Here is a 17,661-nt window from a genome sequence, read left to right on the forward strand (position 1 = left end):
AAGATTACCTAGAGAGAGAGGACTACTGCTGGATTCACAGAAAATAAGGATGTCCGTCCGTCTTTATAAAAGCTAATGCTTCGATATAGTGTTGTAAGCCACAAGTCTTTTACTTTCCTTTCCTTAAAAGTTCCTGTTGTTTCCTGTTGCTAGTTTTCCCAGGAAGCAGTACTGCTTGAAATGGCCACACTTGCCTAGACTCGCCGATTGCCACAGGAAGTCAGCCAGCCTTTATCTTCTGCGTGCATGGTTCCAGCTCTTATAGGTGTACCATTTTTTCCAAGTACACGTTTTGTTTTATTTTCTTTTTTTAGTGTAGATCTATATATTCTCGTTTGAATCAAGCTTTAAATACTTCTCGACAGAATGAGTTCAAATTTTAGAAAGAAAAACAGTTTTAACTAAAACGAGAGGCTTCTTATCTAGATTTCCTTTCCTTTAACAAGAGTTTAGCTTCTGCCCACTAGCGGAAAGTCGGATCGTATAAATAACAGTATAGGCTTCTGTGTTTTAATAGCATCTTCTAAATGAATGTGTGCTTTCACATTTCCAGGCATGGTTCTGTTTGGGAAGCATGCTTGCTTACACGGTGTGAACGGGCAGGGTCCAAGGGGGAGGACCTCTGGGACCGTTCCTGTAGCACATTCCCTTCGTCCCATAGGGCAACTGTTCTCAAGTCTGGCCCATGGATGTGCAGACTGTTTTCAGAATTATGCTAAGACATCATTTGCCTTTTTCATTCTCCTTTCACGAGTGTACAGTGGAGTTTTACGAGGGTTCAATGACGTGTAATAACTCAATAGGTTGATGGTAGCATCTGATCTGAAGAGTCTGTTTCCTTAAGCCATACATAAGAGATCTGTTGAAATGTAAGTATTACTTGCTTGCTAAAGTTTTTGTTTGTTTTAAGATTTTTAGTTGGTTGGCCCATTCGGTTGAGCTGGTGTCTGACTCTGATTTTGGCTCAGGTCATGATCTCACAGTTTGTGGGATCGAGCCCCGTGTTGGGCTCCATGCTGACAGTGTGAATGAAGTGTGTTTGGGATTCTCTCTCTCTCTCTCTCTCTCTCTCTCTCCCCCTCCCTCCCTCCCTCCCTCCCTCCCCCCTCTCTCCCTCTCTCCCTCTCTCTATGCCCCTCCTCCACTCACTCTGTTTCTGTCTCTCTCAAAATAAATAAACTTAATAAAAAATAAAAATTTTTGTTTGTTATAATTATTTATATCAGTGTTAATAATGTTATTATTATTACTGCTAAAAGAATTAGTAAAAAATACCTCAAAATTTTTTATTTTTATTTTCCAATATAGTAAGTACTGATAAGACATAGTCCACATAAGTAAAAGTTCTTTGAACTTCTCAATAATTTTGAAGAGAGTAGGGAATCCTGAGTCTAACAAGTTTGAGAACCACTTTTATAAAGCATTTATCGACTCAGATCTTTTCAAGATATTTCAGCATCACTTTTTTTTTTTAGACAGTTTCTTTAAAGTTTATTTATTTATTTTGAGAGAGAGCGAGAGAGAGAGCGAGAGAGAGCGAGTGCTTGCAAGCAGGGGAGGGGCAGAGAGAGAATCTCAAGCAGGCTCTGCACTGTTAGCACAGAGCCCAATGTGGGGCTTGATCTCAAAAAAAAGGGGGATTATAACCTGAACCAAAATCAAGCGTTGGACACTTACCTGACTGGGCCACCCGGGCGCCCCTCAGCACCAGTTTTTAATAGCAAGGTCTGCGTGACTTGTCTTTAATCGTAAGTTAGTAGTTTTTATTTTAAGAAATAATGTGATCATTTGAGTTTCATTTGTGAAACTTCTAGAGAATTTTGGAAGCCGGTAGCCCCGGCTTTTCCCCTTCTTTCTTTAACTCCATTTTCACTACTACACCATCTGACCCTGTTGCTGGCTTGTGGTCCAGCTCCCTGACTTTTCTAGCGAGGTCACCTAGAAGTGAGTAAAACCCCGGAGGATGCAGAATCGATGCGGCTGTTGCCACCATCACCAGGCACCGACCAAAGTACTGCAAAGATGTCAAACTTTGCACTATTTGAGCATGAGTTTTTCAAAAAGGAAATTCACTGGACTGTTTAATTCCATTTAGTGTGGATTAATGGCAGTTTGGCAATTTCTTGTGGTGCGGCCTGTTTTCCCTCCCTTATGGGGGAAATATTTGGATCCAGATAGAAAATTTGTGGTTGTAAGTTTATCTGATATAACCATAGCTGCTGGGAAAAGAGTGCTGGCTTTTAGGAAGGAATTTATTTTGGGTCTGGACAGCAAAACATTGGGGATCCGAGTACAGAGTCCTGATTTATCTGTGGTATTTCATCTTTCAAACTTCGCCTGTCAACCCAAACTTGAGACCTTTTCAGTCCTGAATCTGACACTTAGTGTTTTTATCAGGATAATGTATGGGATACATGCAGTAAATTACAGGAATGCCCTTTAGCTTGGTGTATCTGTGCTGATGTGTGAAGTCCGCCTTTAAGTATAGCTTATTCACGTATGTGTGACATGAACTTGTTATTTAGGTTAAGAGTTTAGCTGGTGACCCCGCCTCCTGTGTTAGGAGTTTTCCCAAGGCTGCACTTGTGCTCAGTTTTGGTCTCTCCGTGGCTAATAAAGGAATTTGCTGTCTGAACTTGTTACTTTTCCTGCATCGTGTGATCCTTGGCAGAAAATGCCTTAATAAGCTCGGATTTTATAGTTGGTGGTTGAGAAGATTTCATTTTCATGTACATTTTGGTCCTGCCAAAAGACTGACTGACTTTTGTCCACATTGAACTGTAAAAATAACCAAATGACAGCAATTTGTTTAATAAACAAGGTATCATCAAGAAACAGTGATTTTTGAAAATGACTTGTGACCAGCAGAGCCTGGGTTTCAGCACATTTTTAGCTGCATCGTCTTTCTGGACGTTTGTATGTAACCAGGTATTTGCACAGCTTGGTTGTAAACACTGTGTCTGTGCTCCCAGGTTCCACCTTCTTGCTTCACCTGATTCATCTGATCGAAGGTGACTTCGGTCCTCTTACAGGATCCAGATGCTGATGCAATCTCTTGAAAACAGTGTTTCGAATTGAGTGTCACAGGTTTGGAAAATATGCTTGTAACCTTGATTCTGGTGCCTGCAGCCAGTTAGCACCTTAGTCCAATGGATATGCTTGTTTCTCGGTTTCATTTATCGGTGCATTTATCCTTAAAGAAAGAATTCACTATGCTAGTTTTGAGTAGACCCCTGATAGTTCCAAGTTCTGTCCGTTCGGAAATGCCAATAAATGATAAGTAGCCACTTGTATTCGGGTTCTCCAGAGAAACAGAACCAATAGGAGAGATACGTAGAGAGTACATGTCCCATGGGAATTGTCTCACGAGATTATGGAGACAGAGAAGTCCCATAATTTGCTCTCTGCAGGATGGCGAGCTAGGAAAGCAGGTGGTCGACTTTGTCCAGGTCCACGGGCCTGGTAACAGTGGAGCTAGTGGTGTAACTCCCTCCTTTGAGGCTGAAGGCCTGAGGACCAGGGGCCACTGGTATAAGTCCTGGAATTCGAAGGCCTAAGATCCAGGAGCTCTGATGTCTGATGGTAGGAAAAGATGTATGTCCCAGCTCAGGAAAAGAGAGTTCTGTGTTTCACCGTCGCCTTTTTGTTCCATTTAGCCCCAAAGAGATTGGGTAAAGCCTGCCCACCTGGGGGAAGTCAGATCTGTTTACTCAGCCTACTGAATAATCTCTTCTAGAAACAACCTCATGGATATACAGAGATGTTTTACCAGCTATTTGGGCATCCCTTAGCGCAGTCCAGTTGACACACAAAATTTTAACCAGGACTCCGCTAAACAGGACTATGCAACTCAAGTGGCATGGCTACCAGAAGGGACATGTGCTCAGTCCTTAAGGGTGGAGGCTGTAGAACGCGACTCCAGGTTTGGGTCCTTCAGCCTCAGCCCACCTGAGCACATAAATACATCTGAGGGTGGATACGTTGTTTACTCAAGGGCAATAAGATATTTACTTGCCCTTAGGCCACTCTCTCAAAAAAAGGAAACACAGTGTTTAATGTCTTACTACATTTGGGAGATATGTGTATGATAGTCTGAAGAGGAGATACTCAGAGCTCTTTCTTCTCTTTTGAGAACAAGACTCTGGAGTCTGTGTTTTCGCTTTCTCTCCTGGTACCCACGGCAGAGCAGAACTCTGAGACGGCTGGACCTTGATGGCCAAGCCTTCCTTGGTGGCCCTTGTTAACGTTTTTTTATGACTCTTTCTTTCATTGCATTTTGAGCTGTGATGGCTATAAGCCATTTTGATAGAAGGATAGAAAATGTTATCTCCCTGGTGCCTCATGGTAGCAGAGCAGTACCTTGAAATATTACAAGATCTTTCCTACATGATTTCATCTCAGTTCCGGTGTTTATCTACAAAGTTGATGTGATCCTCTGATATGGAAAACTTATGTTTAGATTGGATTCTTCTGTGCATATACCTGGATTGATCTTTGGCCTTGGAGAAGAATAGTAAGCTCTGACCGTGCTGTCCCTTCTTCCCTCCCTCAGAGTCAGGAATGATTCGAGCCTAGTAAGGCTGTGTCCCCAAGGTCTTTTGAGGGTACTGTGTCCAACAGGCAACTCCTTGTGGGTGGAGGTGGACTCGGCAGGATGGAGATGCCACTGTAAACTGACCGTGTGGAAGGCTGGAAGGCAGGCCATTTTGTCTGGCGGACCATGTCCCCTCACGCTGCAGGCTTTGTGTCCTCACACAAGTTGTTTTTGCAGATATATCTGAATTATACAGTAAACCCGTGGTATCCCTATAACTCTTACCCTTACTATCACCATGTTGTGGAAATGTGTGAAAAGTTTCTTTAAAAGGTATTTTCTTAAGCTATCTAGTATACAAATATTAGCCATTGCTACTTCCAAGATTTGTGGAAAATCCTGATTGGACATTTTGGCTTTATTTATTTATTTATTTAAAAAAAATTTTTTTTTTAATGTTTATTTATTTTTGGGACAGAGAGAGACAGAGCATGAACAGGGGAGGGGCAGAGAGAGAGGGAGACACAGAATTGGAAGCAGGCTCCAGGCTCTGAGCCATCAGCCCAGAGCCCGACGCGGGGCTCGAACCCACGGACCGCGAGATCGTGACCTGAGCTGAAGTTGGACGCTTAACCGACTGAGCCACCCAGGCGCCCCGGACATTTTGGCTTTAGAAAACAAGAATTTTGGTTTGATTTCATCTGACTCTGAATCTAGATCTTTCGTTACTTGAAATTCAAGCTCTCAAGAACAAAGCAGTTAAAAATTTGAAGGGAATTCCCCAATTATTATCTCTAGTGAATTATTTTGACTTTGCAAAGTTGTTTATTTGATGGTATTAATCTTTATATCTTGGTTCGTTGCCTTGGCCTCTGTCACATAGGCGATCATGGTGGAGGGACTAGCAGGGCTTGTTTGGAGGGCTTTGGGAGCCCTGGCGGTATCTGCTGGGAGCTTGTGAGGGACTGATGGGGCAGAGTTCTTTCCTGTGTAATGCAGGTGAGTTTAAAATTGTTGTTGTTCCCATCTTGGGTTGGGGGCCTGCTCATATCGTATACAAGATTCCTCACACCCGTCCTGTTGGTCGTTTATGAACTCCGACCACTCCCTCCACCCCCACCCCCACTCCTTTTATTTTTACATATTGTGTTAAAATGTTTTTTTCCAGTGATACCACGACTGGCCCTAGGAAAGACTCAGATTGGCTGTTTAATCAATGAAAGTACTGCATTAATAACCATGAAAGATCTCTAGGAATGGAAATTTACTTCTGGGCCTTGGATCTTGCATTTATATGAGATGGTCGAATTGTGTGCTGCCCATAAAATGAACCAGTGTCCCTTCAACAGCAGCCTCCTGTTCGCCTTCCCTTCCCCCTAGACTCCCCGCTCCTTTGCCAGCCGTCTCATTCTGAGTGTTTTACTTCAGTTCTGACTTTGTAGTTCATTAACTCTCATTCCGTTGTCTGACATTCGTAGCTCTAGAAAGCCCCCTGTTTTGCTCCCAAACACCCACTAGGCTGTTGGTCTTTTTTCCAAACCCAGGTGGGGATGGGTTTTGTCCTCAATTAAACTATTTCCTTAAATATACATACATCCGTCCCTTCAGAGAAATCCAGGCCAGTGATGGGGAAGAATCCATAATTTAACCCAGAATCAGCTACTCTCCTTGTGTGCACAGTCCCTCCTTGAAACCTCACTATGAGCATATTGGGTGCGCTGCTCCTGGGTGGTATTTTTTCCTTAGGGCTGGTACTTCCTATAACCTGCAGTCAGGCAGGCGGGCAGGCATGCAGGCAAATCTCGCTCTAAAGATAAAATGGTGGGAAATAATTTACTTCCCAGTGAGCTCTTCGCTGTATTCAGAAATACACCCCAGGGTGCCTTCACAGGGGAAGCTCTCCCCACTTCCCTCTTTACTCAGCGTTCTGTTTAAAATGTGTCATTTATAACCACTTTGACCTTTGTGGAATTGTACAATTATATCACTAGTTGGTAATGAGGCCTATTTGTTAGAAATACTTGATATGCTTCTCAGATTGTTGCAAAAGTAGAGATTCTTCCCCCCTAATTTGCCACATGATTTATTTTTGTATTGCTATTACTAGCTTAATTTTGAATCTGAGAAAAACAACATATATAAGTGACCTCTTATAGCTTGACTCCTATCTTCGTCTGTAAAACACTGGTAGTCACACCCAACGTTTGTTATTTTTTATTTTTTCCAAGTTTATTTTTGAGAGAGAGTGTCAGCGCAGAGCCTGACGCAGGGCTCAGTCTCACAAACCGTGAGATCGTGACCTGAGCGGAAGCCAAGAGTCGGATGCTTCGCCCGCGGAGCTCCCTGGGAGCCCCCCGCCCAACATTTATCGAGAGCCAGTCCTGCTGCTCTTGCCCGTTTGTTTGCTCCTCACGGCCGGGTGCGGTACAGGTGGTGGAGTTTCCCATCGTGTCCCGTGTCCTGTGCCACAGGATTGAGGCTTGGAGAGGTCATTTGCCCAAGTAAGTCGCGAGCCCTGATTCAGACCTCGGTGATTTGGGCTAAATCAGACGATCTCTAGGTTGGCTTTTGCTTTTAGTTTTCTGTGATTCTGAGCAGAAGTCTTTTTCTAGTGAACGGTGCAGACTTCCCACGGTCAATGTTTGAGCCGCACCTGTGTGTGTGAGCGGCATTGGGAGCACTGACTGGTCGAAGGGGTGCGCTCCGTTCCCTTTTGCTGTTCCTCAGCGCACAGTCACTTCTGGAGAAGATGGCATTTTAATTTGTAAAAACCTCTCTAGTAGGGTACTGTTAGCGGATGCCACTATGTTGATGTAGAGAAGACAGGAGGGACTCTCCCAGTGTGGCTTATTTATCTACTGGTTTTGTCTGGGGACGAAACCTACCTGTAAGTGTATAAAATGGAATGCGACCCTAGAAGTCATCTCATTCCCTCCCCTCACTTGTCAGATGCCAGGTGACTCACTAAGGTTGCCCCCAGCTGACTAAGTGATTGCAGACAGGACTAGAAGGCTCGATTACTTAATTTTAGTCTAGTACCCTCTGAAACGACATACTGCTTCCCTCTGGATGTTTGATCGTTAACTTCCCGGCCTATTTAGGACGATTATGTCTATTAGAGCTACTTATATTTGTTCAGAACTTTTGTTAACTGTGAATCTATCTTTTGTTGTGTTGTATCCAGAATTAAGATTCGGAGGCCTTTTTTTTTTTTTTTGACACAATGCTGCCACTCCCTGGTTACTAGATAGTACTGCATTCTGAAATCCAGCAGGGTTTCGGCTGCCTTTGTAAGGTCTCTTATTAGGAGTCGTAAATCTAGGCACAAATATACCAGAGCAGTAAGACAGACAGAGAGAGAGAGAGAGAGAGAGAGAGTGAGGGAGAGAGAGAGTGTGTGTGTGTGTGTGTGTGTGTGCGCGCGCATGTGGCCATTAAGTGTGCCAGGGTCAGAATTTAATATAGATATTATACCTCGAAAGGTCCCCAGAATCACTGGCTTGGTGTTCTGAAAAATAGACATTGTATGATTGCCAGTTCTGGTACCTTTGAAAGCTTACTTCGGTTCCCCTTCTGGTTTTCAGACATCTCAGATGTGTTAAAGAAATGCGTAGAAGCATAGATTTCAGAACATAGTTGCTAAGACTGCCGGTAGATCTGAATTCCTTTGAGCCCTGTTAAGTAGTTCCTTACTGTGAGCATTGAGGCATCCCTTCGTAGCTCAAGGACTGGAGAGCACTGTCCTGGTGAAGGAAACCACATTCTGGTGAAGAAATAGCTCCTACGGTTCTCAGCGGAGTTCTTGAAATCTTGCTGTGAAGCTCTGGTGAGCATCAGCTGCCAACAGAAACCGTTGCTCTCTTGAGCGCCTGCTCAGTTCCAGCGCGTTTCCGTTCCTCTCGTTCTTTCGATAGTCCGTGGGGTAGGTTTCAGTGTTCCCATTTTGCAGAAAAGGGGAGACTGAGAATATGATTAACACGCCCAGAGTCATACAGCTAGGAACTGGTGGAGAAGGCGTTTGAACCCAGTGGTGACAGGCCTCACTGTTCGTATTTACATTCCATGTTCCCCACCTGGTAGTGCTTAAACCGGGGTTGTTTTGGTCACCGTTCCAGTTTAGCTTTCCGTAAAAAGGACACTGTTAGACCATTGGTTTTCCACTGGGGGGTAACATTGTCCCCTCAGGGGACATTTGGCAACGTGTGGAGATATTTTTTTGCTCATTACGATGAGGGGGAGGGGTGCCACTGGCATTTAGTGTTTGGAGGCCAGGGGTGCCGCTCAGTATCCGGCAGCGTGCAGGACAGGCACCCACGCCAGACTTCCCTGGACCAAATGTCAGGAATGCTGAGGGTGAGAACCCCTGCATTAGGCAGTGCATTACCCCGAGTTTATCCTTGAGTACCTGCAGACAGGCTCCACCCCTCCCCTGCTTCGTCTCTTTCTGTGAAGACGCCCTCATCCTGGCCCTGCTGTTCATGGCTGGGCCCCGGGAGGAAACTGGTCTCCTGGCTGCTCTCTCGTGACCCGGTGTGTTGTCCCTCACTGCCTGTGTGCTTGGTCAGCAGGGCAGATAGAGGACCTCGCTTGTTCAGAGAGAAACCCACTTAAAGGCCACGTTGAAGTCAGAATCTGAGTTCCCTCGGGACCGTGCAGGAGGTTCTCCTGTGCTGCGTGCATGTGGGCCGTGGGGGTGCGTCCTGCACTTGTTCTGTCTTTTCTCTGGCTTTGTGTCTTCCCCAGACCTCCTCCTTTGCCTGGAAAGAATCCATTGAGGTCTTTCCCACTTTTCCCCCAGGTCAGATGTTACCTCCTCCACAATCCTCCGCAGGGAGTAATTGCTCTTGAGGATAAACTCGTGTATGTAACGTTTACTCTTTTTATGTAACATACTGATTCGTCCTCATTTTCCCACCTTTCGTATAAACGGTATAGAATGTAAAAGTGAAAAATGGATAAAAACTGAAAAGTACCCATTATGTAGGGTTATTCTTTCTATACAGTCTCTTTTTTTCAAATCAGTAATGATGCCCTATTTTTGTAGGCCTATTTGGCACAGTTAATTACACAGTACGGATCTTGGTGTTTATGATACTTACTTTGGAATAGTGCTTCTTCGCATTCAAGTTCATCAAGACTTTGACAGTGCTTTTCTTTCTGGTCATTTAAATAGCTTTAGTATTTTTCAGTAAAGGTTTTTTGTTGTTTTTGTTGTTCTTTTGCCTTTCTGGCCATTTAGTGAAGACTATATACATACCTCTTATTTAAGCAGAAAGCAGCTTGCTTCATTAAAGAGGCTCCTTTGACATATTTTAGGACTTAGTCATCTCCTTCATAAACATGAAGCATGTCTCAAATTTTAGCTCTCTTTCATTTCTGACTCACCTGCTGACTGGTGATGGGAAGGTAGACGTTGCTAAGGGGAATGATACAGCAGCATTCATCTTGGGGAGGTCTCTGAAGCCCCCACCTGGGTTAGGAATTACTTTGTGAGGCCATGGGAAGCCTTGGTGCACTGCCATGTTCAGAGGTCTCACGACCGAGGTGTACCAAGACAGTCTCCCTCAGGCTGTAGCCCCATAGCCTTCGAATAGAAGGGCAGTGTTTCATCCTTTATGCTTTGAACGGAAGCATAACCAGGAACAAAGTTGACTTCTGGGCATAACATGTTTCAGTGTCCCACAAACATTTAGGGGCCCCTGATCATCATAGAACTCATTATTATTCACAAATATTTATGTACAAGTTCTGTTCTCTGGAAATCGGAAGACAATTAAGATAGGGTCCCTGCTCCGTGGACTCCTCGTACCTTCACCACCACCCATAGTTTGCTGTATTAGTTTGCCTTGTAGCGATAACGTGGATGGGGATGTAATTAGTCTGGGTGATTGGCACACCTTGGAGACGTGACTTTGTGCCAGGCCTTGCACGGTAAGGTTTTTCTAACTTATTGCCTTTAAAGGCCTTGACACTGTGCTAATGCAGTTTATAAATACTTACCAAAATGTTGAAGAATTAAGATAGAAGAAGGATGTATTCGTGTAGTTTTGTATAGTTAATGCTAAATAAAACTATACTGTTGATTGAATTAATCAAGCTGGGGGGAGATTTATAGGTTCAAGTTTGGTCTCCTTTGGTTTCCTGGATTAAGGTTTTGAGCAGTAGGGTCAGAGGGATGCTAAGGCTGGGATTAAAAATAATTTTGACCTTATCATTGACTTCTGTATTTTTGTGGCCCTGTGGTAATTGTGAGTCTCCCTCTCTGCCTCTCCACCTGTTTACAGGGGCTTTTGATCATGGGTATGGTATACAGCTGTGGGCACCCGAAATCCTGTTCCTAATGCTGTTAGATTTTCCTTTTCAGAGTAAGAGGGACCATCTACTCATGAACGTCAAATGGTACTACCGTCAGTCTGAAGTTCCAGATTCTGTGTACCAGCATTTGGTTCAGGATCGGCATAACGAAAATGGTAAATAAGTCCTTCTGGTTTGATTCTTACGTTTTCTAGCTTTGGACAAGGTTATTTCTTAAAACATTCATTAAATGGAGATAACCACTATGAAAAACTTTCTCTAAAAAAGCTTTTCATAACTGAGAGCATTACGGGAATGTTTATTTGTTTATTTATTTAGTTTTGCTGAGTTTGTTCATTATTTTTGCCTTAAAAAAACCCCAAACAACCAGAGAGATGCGCCAATAACATCTTCCCCTTAAACTTGGACTAGAGATAGCTCTTCTTTGGAAATAACAGTAATTTCATTTCTAAAATTCCTTTTTCTCCCCTAATGATGAGCTAATAATACCGAAAACATCATGATTCCGTTTTATTTCTTTTCTCCTTTTCAATAATCTCTATGATTGAACTTCTCTGCATCCAGGGCTGTGAACTTCAGTTTTGAAAGCATAGCTTTCCTGAAGGGTTTGCAATTCAGTTTGCGTCTTAACTTTCAGAATAATCAGGAAGGTAGTTCAGAGATTCTTAGTTTTTCTTGCTCTGGCATTGTAGTTTCTACCCAGTAACTCTGTTGACATGTGAGATACGCACATAAAATGTGTATTGTGTTTGTTCAGATGTGTATAATCATGCATTTTTACTGAGTTTTCAAGTGTTGGGCCTCACGCTTAACTGATTCACATTTGTCACCCATTAATCATATGAGTTAGAATTTGTCACTACCCACTTTCAGATGAGGAAATCGAGGCACATGAGATGCTCAAGGAGTTGCCAAGGCGACATGTCTTCTCAGCGGGCCTGGCCAGGCTGGGATCCAGCTGCCTCTACTCTTCCTTTCCCACTCGTCCGCACTGCTTCTGAGTCAACAAAGCGTAGCCAAACAGTTTTGAGGAATGATGTTCTTTTATAACTCATTAGGCTTTTCTTCCTTGAAAACTATAAAAATTTCTGTTAAGGCAGTTAAATTATGGTTCCTGATTAAAAATAGTAACTTGGTTATTTTTTTCTACAGAAACAGTGCAATTTCACTCCATCCTGGAATATTTAGCAATAAGAAATTAAACAGGATCATTAATTATGTCAGTAATTTACACGTTTGCTAAAATGTGATCACTGTTTCTTCTGTTTTTTTCTTCGTTTTTTCATTAATTGCTTAATGCATTTCAGCAAACTGTGGGGATTTAATAAGGGTGTAAAACACATCCAGCAAGATACTTGTTTCCTGTTATGCCTGCCATACATTATTCCTCCTGACCAGACCTGGTTATTTATTGTACTTTCTTTAGTGGGAGGTGAACCTGAAAGAAAAATCTAGCAGAAATTTTCCTAAATGTTTTGGGAGGCTCAATTTTAATATCCTCTCAATTAATTTTTTTGACAGACTCTGGAAGAGAACTTGTCATTACAGACCCGGTCATCAAGAACCGAGAGCTCTTCATTTCTGACTACGTTGACACGTATCATGCTGCTGCCCTCAGGTGAGCGCCAGAGACATGGTCTTTGCTGTGAAGGAGCGGCCGTCGAGCATGGCGGGTCGAGCAGCCTAAGCCATCTGGGTCTCTTTTGATAATCATGATATTAATCAGACTACTCTTGTGGTCTCAGTACAAGTTAGTACACCACCATTCACTCCAGTGTTAACTTTGTGGATGATTGGGATTTCAGAGGTTACCTGTACCTTCACTAATCTGTGTGGGAGAAAAGAAACCAATTTAAGAAAAAAAATTTTGACGCCCTCTCTGTAGTTTTGTATCTTTGTGTCCTTAGTAGTATGCTGGTATTGAAAATTAGTATCCCGGCACTGGTTGCTGAAGTTCTTAGGGTGACATGTTATGATGGTCTGCAGATTATTTTCTCAAGAATCAGTTACTTCCACTAGAAAAGGTGGAGAGATGGGTGAAACAAATATGGCAGCATGGCTTGAGAGTCTAAGCAAGGTTTATAGGAAGTTTTAGCAACCTGTTTATTCTTTGAATTTTTTGTATGTATGAAAAATTTCCTACGAGAAAGCTTGGCGTTAGGGAGAATATATTGAAGATTTTATTCTGAGGAAGGAGGTAACATTGCAGATACTCTTAGGTAATTATGCCAAAGAGTGACCATAAGCCCCTACTTTGCACTTTCTGGCGTTTTCTGTCCCTTTCAGGAAAAGGTGATATGTGCGTGTGTGTGTACACACACACACACACACACACACACACACACACACACATCTTCATCCTGGTATATTTCGCATGTATGTGGAAGACTGTGGGCTTCTTAAGTAGTAGAGGAAGTAAGACAAGTAATAGTTTTGTAATTCTTTCCCAACCAGAAAGAATAAAGTGGTGAAAGACTACTTTCTTTGTTAAAGAATAGAAAAAAAAAAAAGTCATAGGGATTTACTTGCTTTTAACTGAGGTATAATGAGATCCAATAATTTCTGCATTATGTTGCTCAAATGGCGTTCAGTGAAACCATCTGGAGTCTCCTGTGCAAAGCTATATAGCTAAAGCCAGTTATTTCAAGGCGAATTAGTAGCAACTTTTAGGGCAGGTTTGGGTCAATGTTTTGGGCCAGAATATCTTTCCTACGATCTCCTTCGCAGCTACTCAGCTCAGCCATTGTAGGGCAACAGTCATAGGCGACAAGTAAATAAATGAGGTGCTGTGCACCAATAACTATGGACGCTGACATTTGAATTTCATTTAATTTCCACGTCAGGAGATATTATTCTTCTTCTGATTTCTTTTTTAGCCATTTAAAAATGTAAAAGCTATTGTTTGTTCTGCAACTGTATAAAAACGGGCATTGGGCCAGATTGGCCAATCCCTGCTGTAGGGGAAGGAGCGAATATAGTTAGATTTGGCTTTTTACAAGACTTTAGATACATTTAGAGAATTTCTCTGGTGTTTTATCAACGTCTTCCAAAGCTCCCAGAAGCCTTTCGTGTCTTTGTGGCAGTGACTTTGCAGTCTTAAACTCGAACACTGAATGAAGCAAGTTAATGGAAGTTTGGATAGATGGATGGAACCATTAAATTGTTGGTGAAGACAAGTGGCTTGATCTTGAAATACTTTCTTATCTTGATATATATGCTTCTCCCCTCCTATTTTCATCTTGTGTCATTGGTTGAGGTAAATGATTTTAAAAAACGTGGAGTTAAAGTTAAATAAAGATGTGACAGGGCGACTGGGTGGCTCAGTCAGTTGAGTGTCTGACTTCGGGTCAGGTCATGATTTCCCGGCTTGTGAGTTTGAGCCCCACCCCGGGTTCTGTGCTGACAGCTTGGAGCCTGGAGCCTGGACATGCTTAAGATTCTGTGTCTCCCTCTCTGTCTGCCCCCTCCCCTGCTCACGCTCTTTCTCTCTCAAAAATAAACAAACATTAATAAATACATATGTGAGACACATAACGGTGGTTATTCAATGTGTTTTGATAGATTTACTGGAAATGAATATATTTGAATATTAGCGGCTATTCAGATTTGTGGAATCATTTTATACTATTTTACCCTTTTTAGAAGAACCAGTTGTCCCACGTAATTCCACCTGGACCTAGTAAACATACTTTTACTGGGTTTCCAGTCAGATACTTTCTGGAGATATGTAATTGTGTAGTCACTGTCCCTTCCCTGGCCACCAAAGGGCTGGAATGCTATTGGTAATTCCTTATCTTCTTTTCACTGTGTATGTGACCAGAACCCTTATGGACTAGTCTTTTCTTCCTGTGGTATTTTCTTTGAAGTGGTCATAAAGTGGTTCCATTCTAGCCGTCGTCTCAAATTTGATTTTGTTAGCTTCAAATAGAACCTCTGTGTATAACCTGACAATTGGATTTTTTTCCCCAAAGATTGCGGATCGTAGTGGTCACACAGTTATTGAATGATCTGGCCTAGTAGGTGCTTAGTAAATACTTGTGGCTGGCTTGACGTTTGTCTGCATCTGTATTGCAGACAAACTGCATTTGTCTGATATTTGAGCTCATCTGTATGGTTCTTACTGTTACTACTTCGTAATCTCGCCAGGCTCTCAGCAACAGAGCGCTTCCTGTAAGATCTTTTCCCATAAAAGCAGATTTCTCCCCCAGGAATCTTTATTGTTCTCTTTCATTTTAGCAAAACTAGATTAATTTTAAAATACAGTGTGGGCTGGGGAGATGAAACTTTAGTTTTTTCTTCCACTTATTTCCTGCCCAGTTATCCACAGGAAGAATTTTTCTTCCTCTATAGATATCAAGCAGTTCTGCCAAAAATAAATTCAGCTTTGGGGGGCTTGCGTGGCTTAGTCGGTTAAGCATCTGACTTTGCTCAGGTCATGATCTCACCACTTGTGAGTTTGAGCCCTGCATCAGGCTCTATGCTGACAGTTCAGAGCCTGGAGCCTGCTTTGGATTCTGTGTGTCCTTCTCTCTCTGTCCTTCCTCTGCTCACACTCTGTCTCTCTTTCTCTCAAAAATAAACAAACATTTAGAAAAGTAAAAAATAAATTCAGTTTTGAAAGAGACAAAATAGTTTGTAGGAACGTGAAAAAGGGTCAGATGAATGTAGTGGCAAACATGGAAGAGAAAAAAAGAAAGAAAAAGACTGATAGCGTTAGTGCTTAGCACCCTTCTTGTCAAAGATCATAGCGCTCAGCTCAGTGGGCTCCTGGGACCCGTAATTCTGAGGTGGCTCCTGCCATGGCAATTCCCCAAGGAGGAAAGTGCTGCAGTGCTTTCTCTCTTTCAAGCTGGTGTGAGGGTCAGGTGATAAAGGGGGAGGGAGCGCTTTGTCCTCTAGCCGTCAAGAATCAGAAGGGAGACAGAATTCCTCTGCAGTCTGTTTTCTGTAAGATGAGCATTTCCTTCCCCAAACGACATTCACTCCCAGAGGGACTGTGGGACCGTTCGTTACAGAGACCTGTGTTGAGGTCCAGCACCGCTGCTTGGCTGCTGTGTTTTAAGTCTTGCCTTGGCCGTCCCTCATCCCTGCCTTTCAGGCTAAGTTTCTCCGGCTGTTTGTTTTCTTTTCATTACATTTACCAGTAGCCATATGGTGCAGTTAGTATCCTGAGAGAAGTAGTTTTGAGTTCTCCCCAGTAGCTAAGTATTTTGGGCCCATGCTGGTATGATAGAAAAAACACCAGACTACGACGAGAAGGCTGCAGTTTGAATCCTGGCTCTGCCACATAGTTTTTTCACCAAGGTCAAGTTTGTTAAACTTTTGAGGCATCCTTTTGACAAGCTTATGCAAGGCCGTGTGATTAAGTGACGGAACCCTGAAGCAAACACACATATTTTGGTCCTACGTCCAGTCAGATAATGGATGTGAAAGGGTCTCTCAGAGTGCCTCACACTCAGTAGCATGGGGTGTGCTTACGGTCATTGAATCTGAATTGGTTTTTTTTTTTTTTTTTTTTTTTTTTTTTTTGATGCTTATTTATTTGAGAGAGGGAGGGAGAGAGAAACCGAAGGAGGCTCCAGGCTCGGAGCTATCAGCACAGAGCCTGACACGGGGCTCGAACTCACAAGCCATGAGATCATGACCTGAGCCGAAGTTGGATGCTTGAGCGACTGAGCTACCCAGGTGCCCCTGAATTGGTTCTTAAAGCAAAAAAGGAAGAAAAGAAAAAATGCAATTAAACGTAGTTCTGTACCAAGTTATTGACGGTACAATTATTCAGCATCCACTTATTTTACTTTTCTGTGGCCTCTTGGCTGGATTGACTGGCTGTTCCGATTACTTCGGGTACGGGAGAGAGAGTTGAGCTCCAGGAGCCACCTTTAGACGCTCCGAGAATGAGCAGATAAACCTGCTCTGAGAACAAGCAGATAAATTTTATTACGCTAAATAAAAATTATAGCTTGCAGTTTGTTTGCTATGTCACTTCTTTTTCACCCTAAGGATCATGTTTTATTGATGATCAAAGAAAGGATCTAGAGAGATTGCTTTGTGATTGGATTGTGAGCATGTGACCTGGGCAGCATTTTCAGGTTTACTGTGTACCTGTAACTGTGAATTCCCAAATATCGTAAATGTCTCAACGACTGAAGGGCTGTAAAAACATGGGGAAAAACATGTCCTCAGGTAGGGCAGGTGCCAAGCTGTCATCTTGGCTAGGAATTCGTCTTCCTAGGAAGACGTTTGACATATAGGAATATGGGAACATATAGGAATATGTTCTAGAGTGAGTTTTCTGGAGCCTTTTCCAGCCAGAAAACCCTAGCCTCGCTCTGCAGGGCTTCTAATCTTCCCCTTTTCATCCTGAATTAATTGATCTCTTCACTTTGTTCTGGGCAGCTAGGGTTGTACATGCAGTGATTGATGCAGACTGAGTACATCTCCACGCAGTTCCCCAGCCATTTTTGGCACTGACACAACTCCTTTAGCTCCTGTGGGTCCCCTGATGAGTGTCCGGACGCCTCAGAGCATTTAGTTTTACAGTTCCAGGGTTCATTTCCTGGCTTTGATCAACTGTTGTTTTAATATGTAAAATAACTTCGACCTACAGCATTTTTATTGTTTTGTCCGTATGTGCTTAAGTACTTCATTAGACACCATAGCTTGATGGTCATTTTATTCTTTCTTTCTTTCTTTCTTTCTTTCTTTCTTTCTTTCTTTCTTTCTTTCCTCCCTTCCTCCCTTCCCTTCCCTTCCCTTCCCTTCATTCTTTCCTTCCTTCCTTCCTTCTTCCCTTCCTTCCTTCCTTCCTT

At 42.8% G+C, this 17,661-nt stretch overlaps 1 protein-coding gene across 7 annotated transcripts in view; it reads left to right on the top strand.

Moving 5' to 3' along the window:
- The window catches only part of RERE (arginine-glutamic acid dipeptide repeats), a 426,890-nt gene that overhangs the window by 242,158 nt on the left and 167,071 nt on the right, over positions 1-17,661 (top strand). For all 7 annotated transcript variants that reach the window (XM_049618826.1, XM_049618828.1, XM_049618825.1 and 4 more), the window contains 2 exons: positions 10,899-11,004; positions 12,371-12,467. In XM_049618826.1, the coding sequence (XP_049474783.1) occupies positions 10,899-11,004; positions 12,371-12,467 (203 nt within the window). The remainder of the gene's footprint in view (positions 1-10,898; positions 11,005-12,370; positions 12,468-17,661) is intronic.

Source organism: Panthera uncia, assembly GCF_023721935.1.
Source record: "Panthera uncia isolate 11264 chromosome C1 unlocalized genomic scaffold, Puncia_PCG_1.0 HiC_scaffold_4, whole genome shotgun sequence".
Lineage (NCBI taxonomy): Eukaryota > Metazoa > Chordata > Mammalia > Carnivora > Felidae > Panthera > Panthera uncia.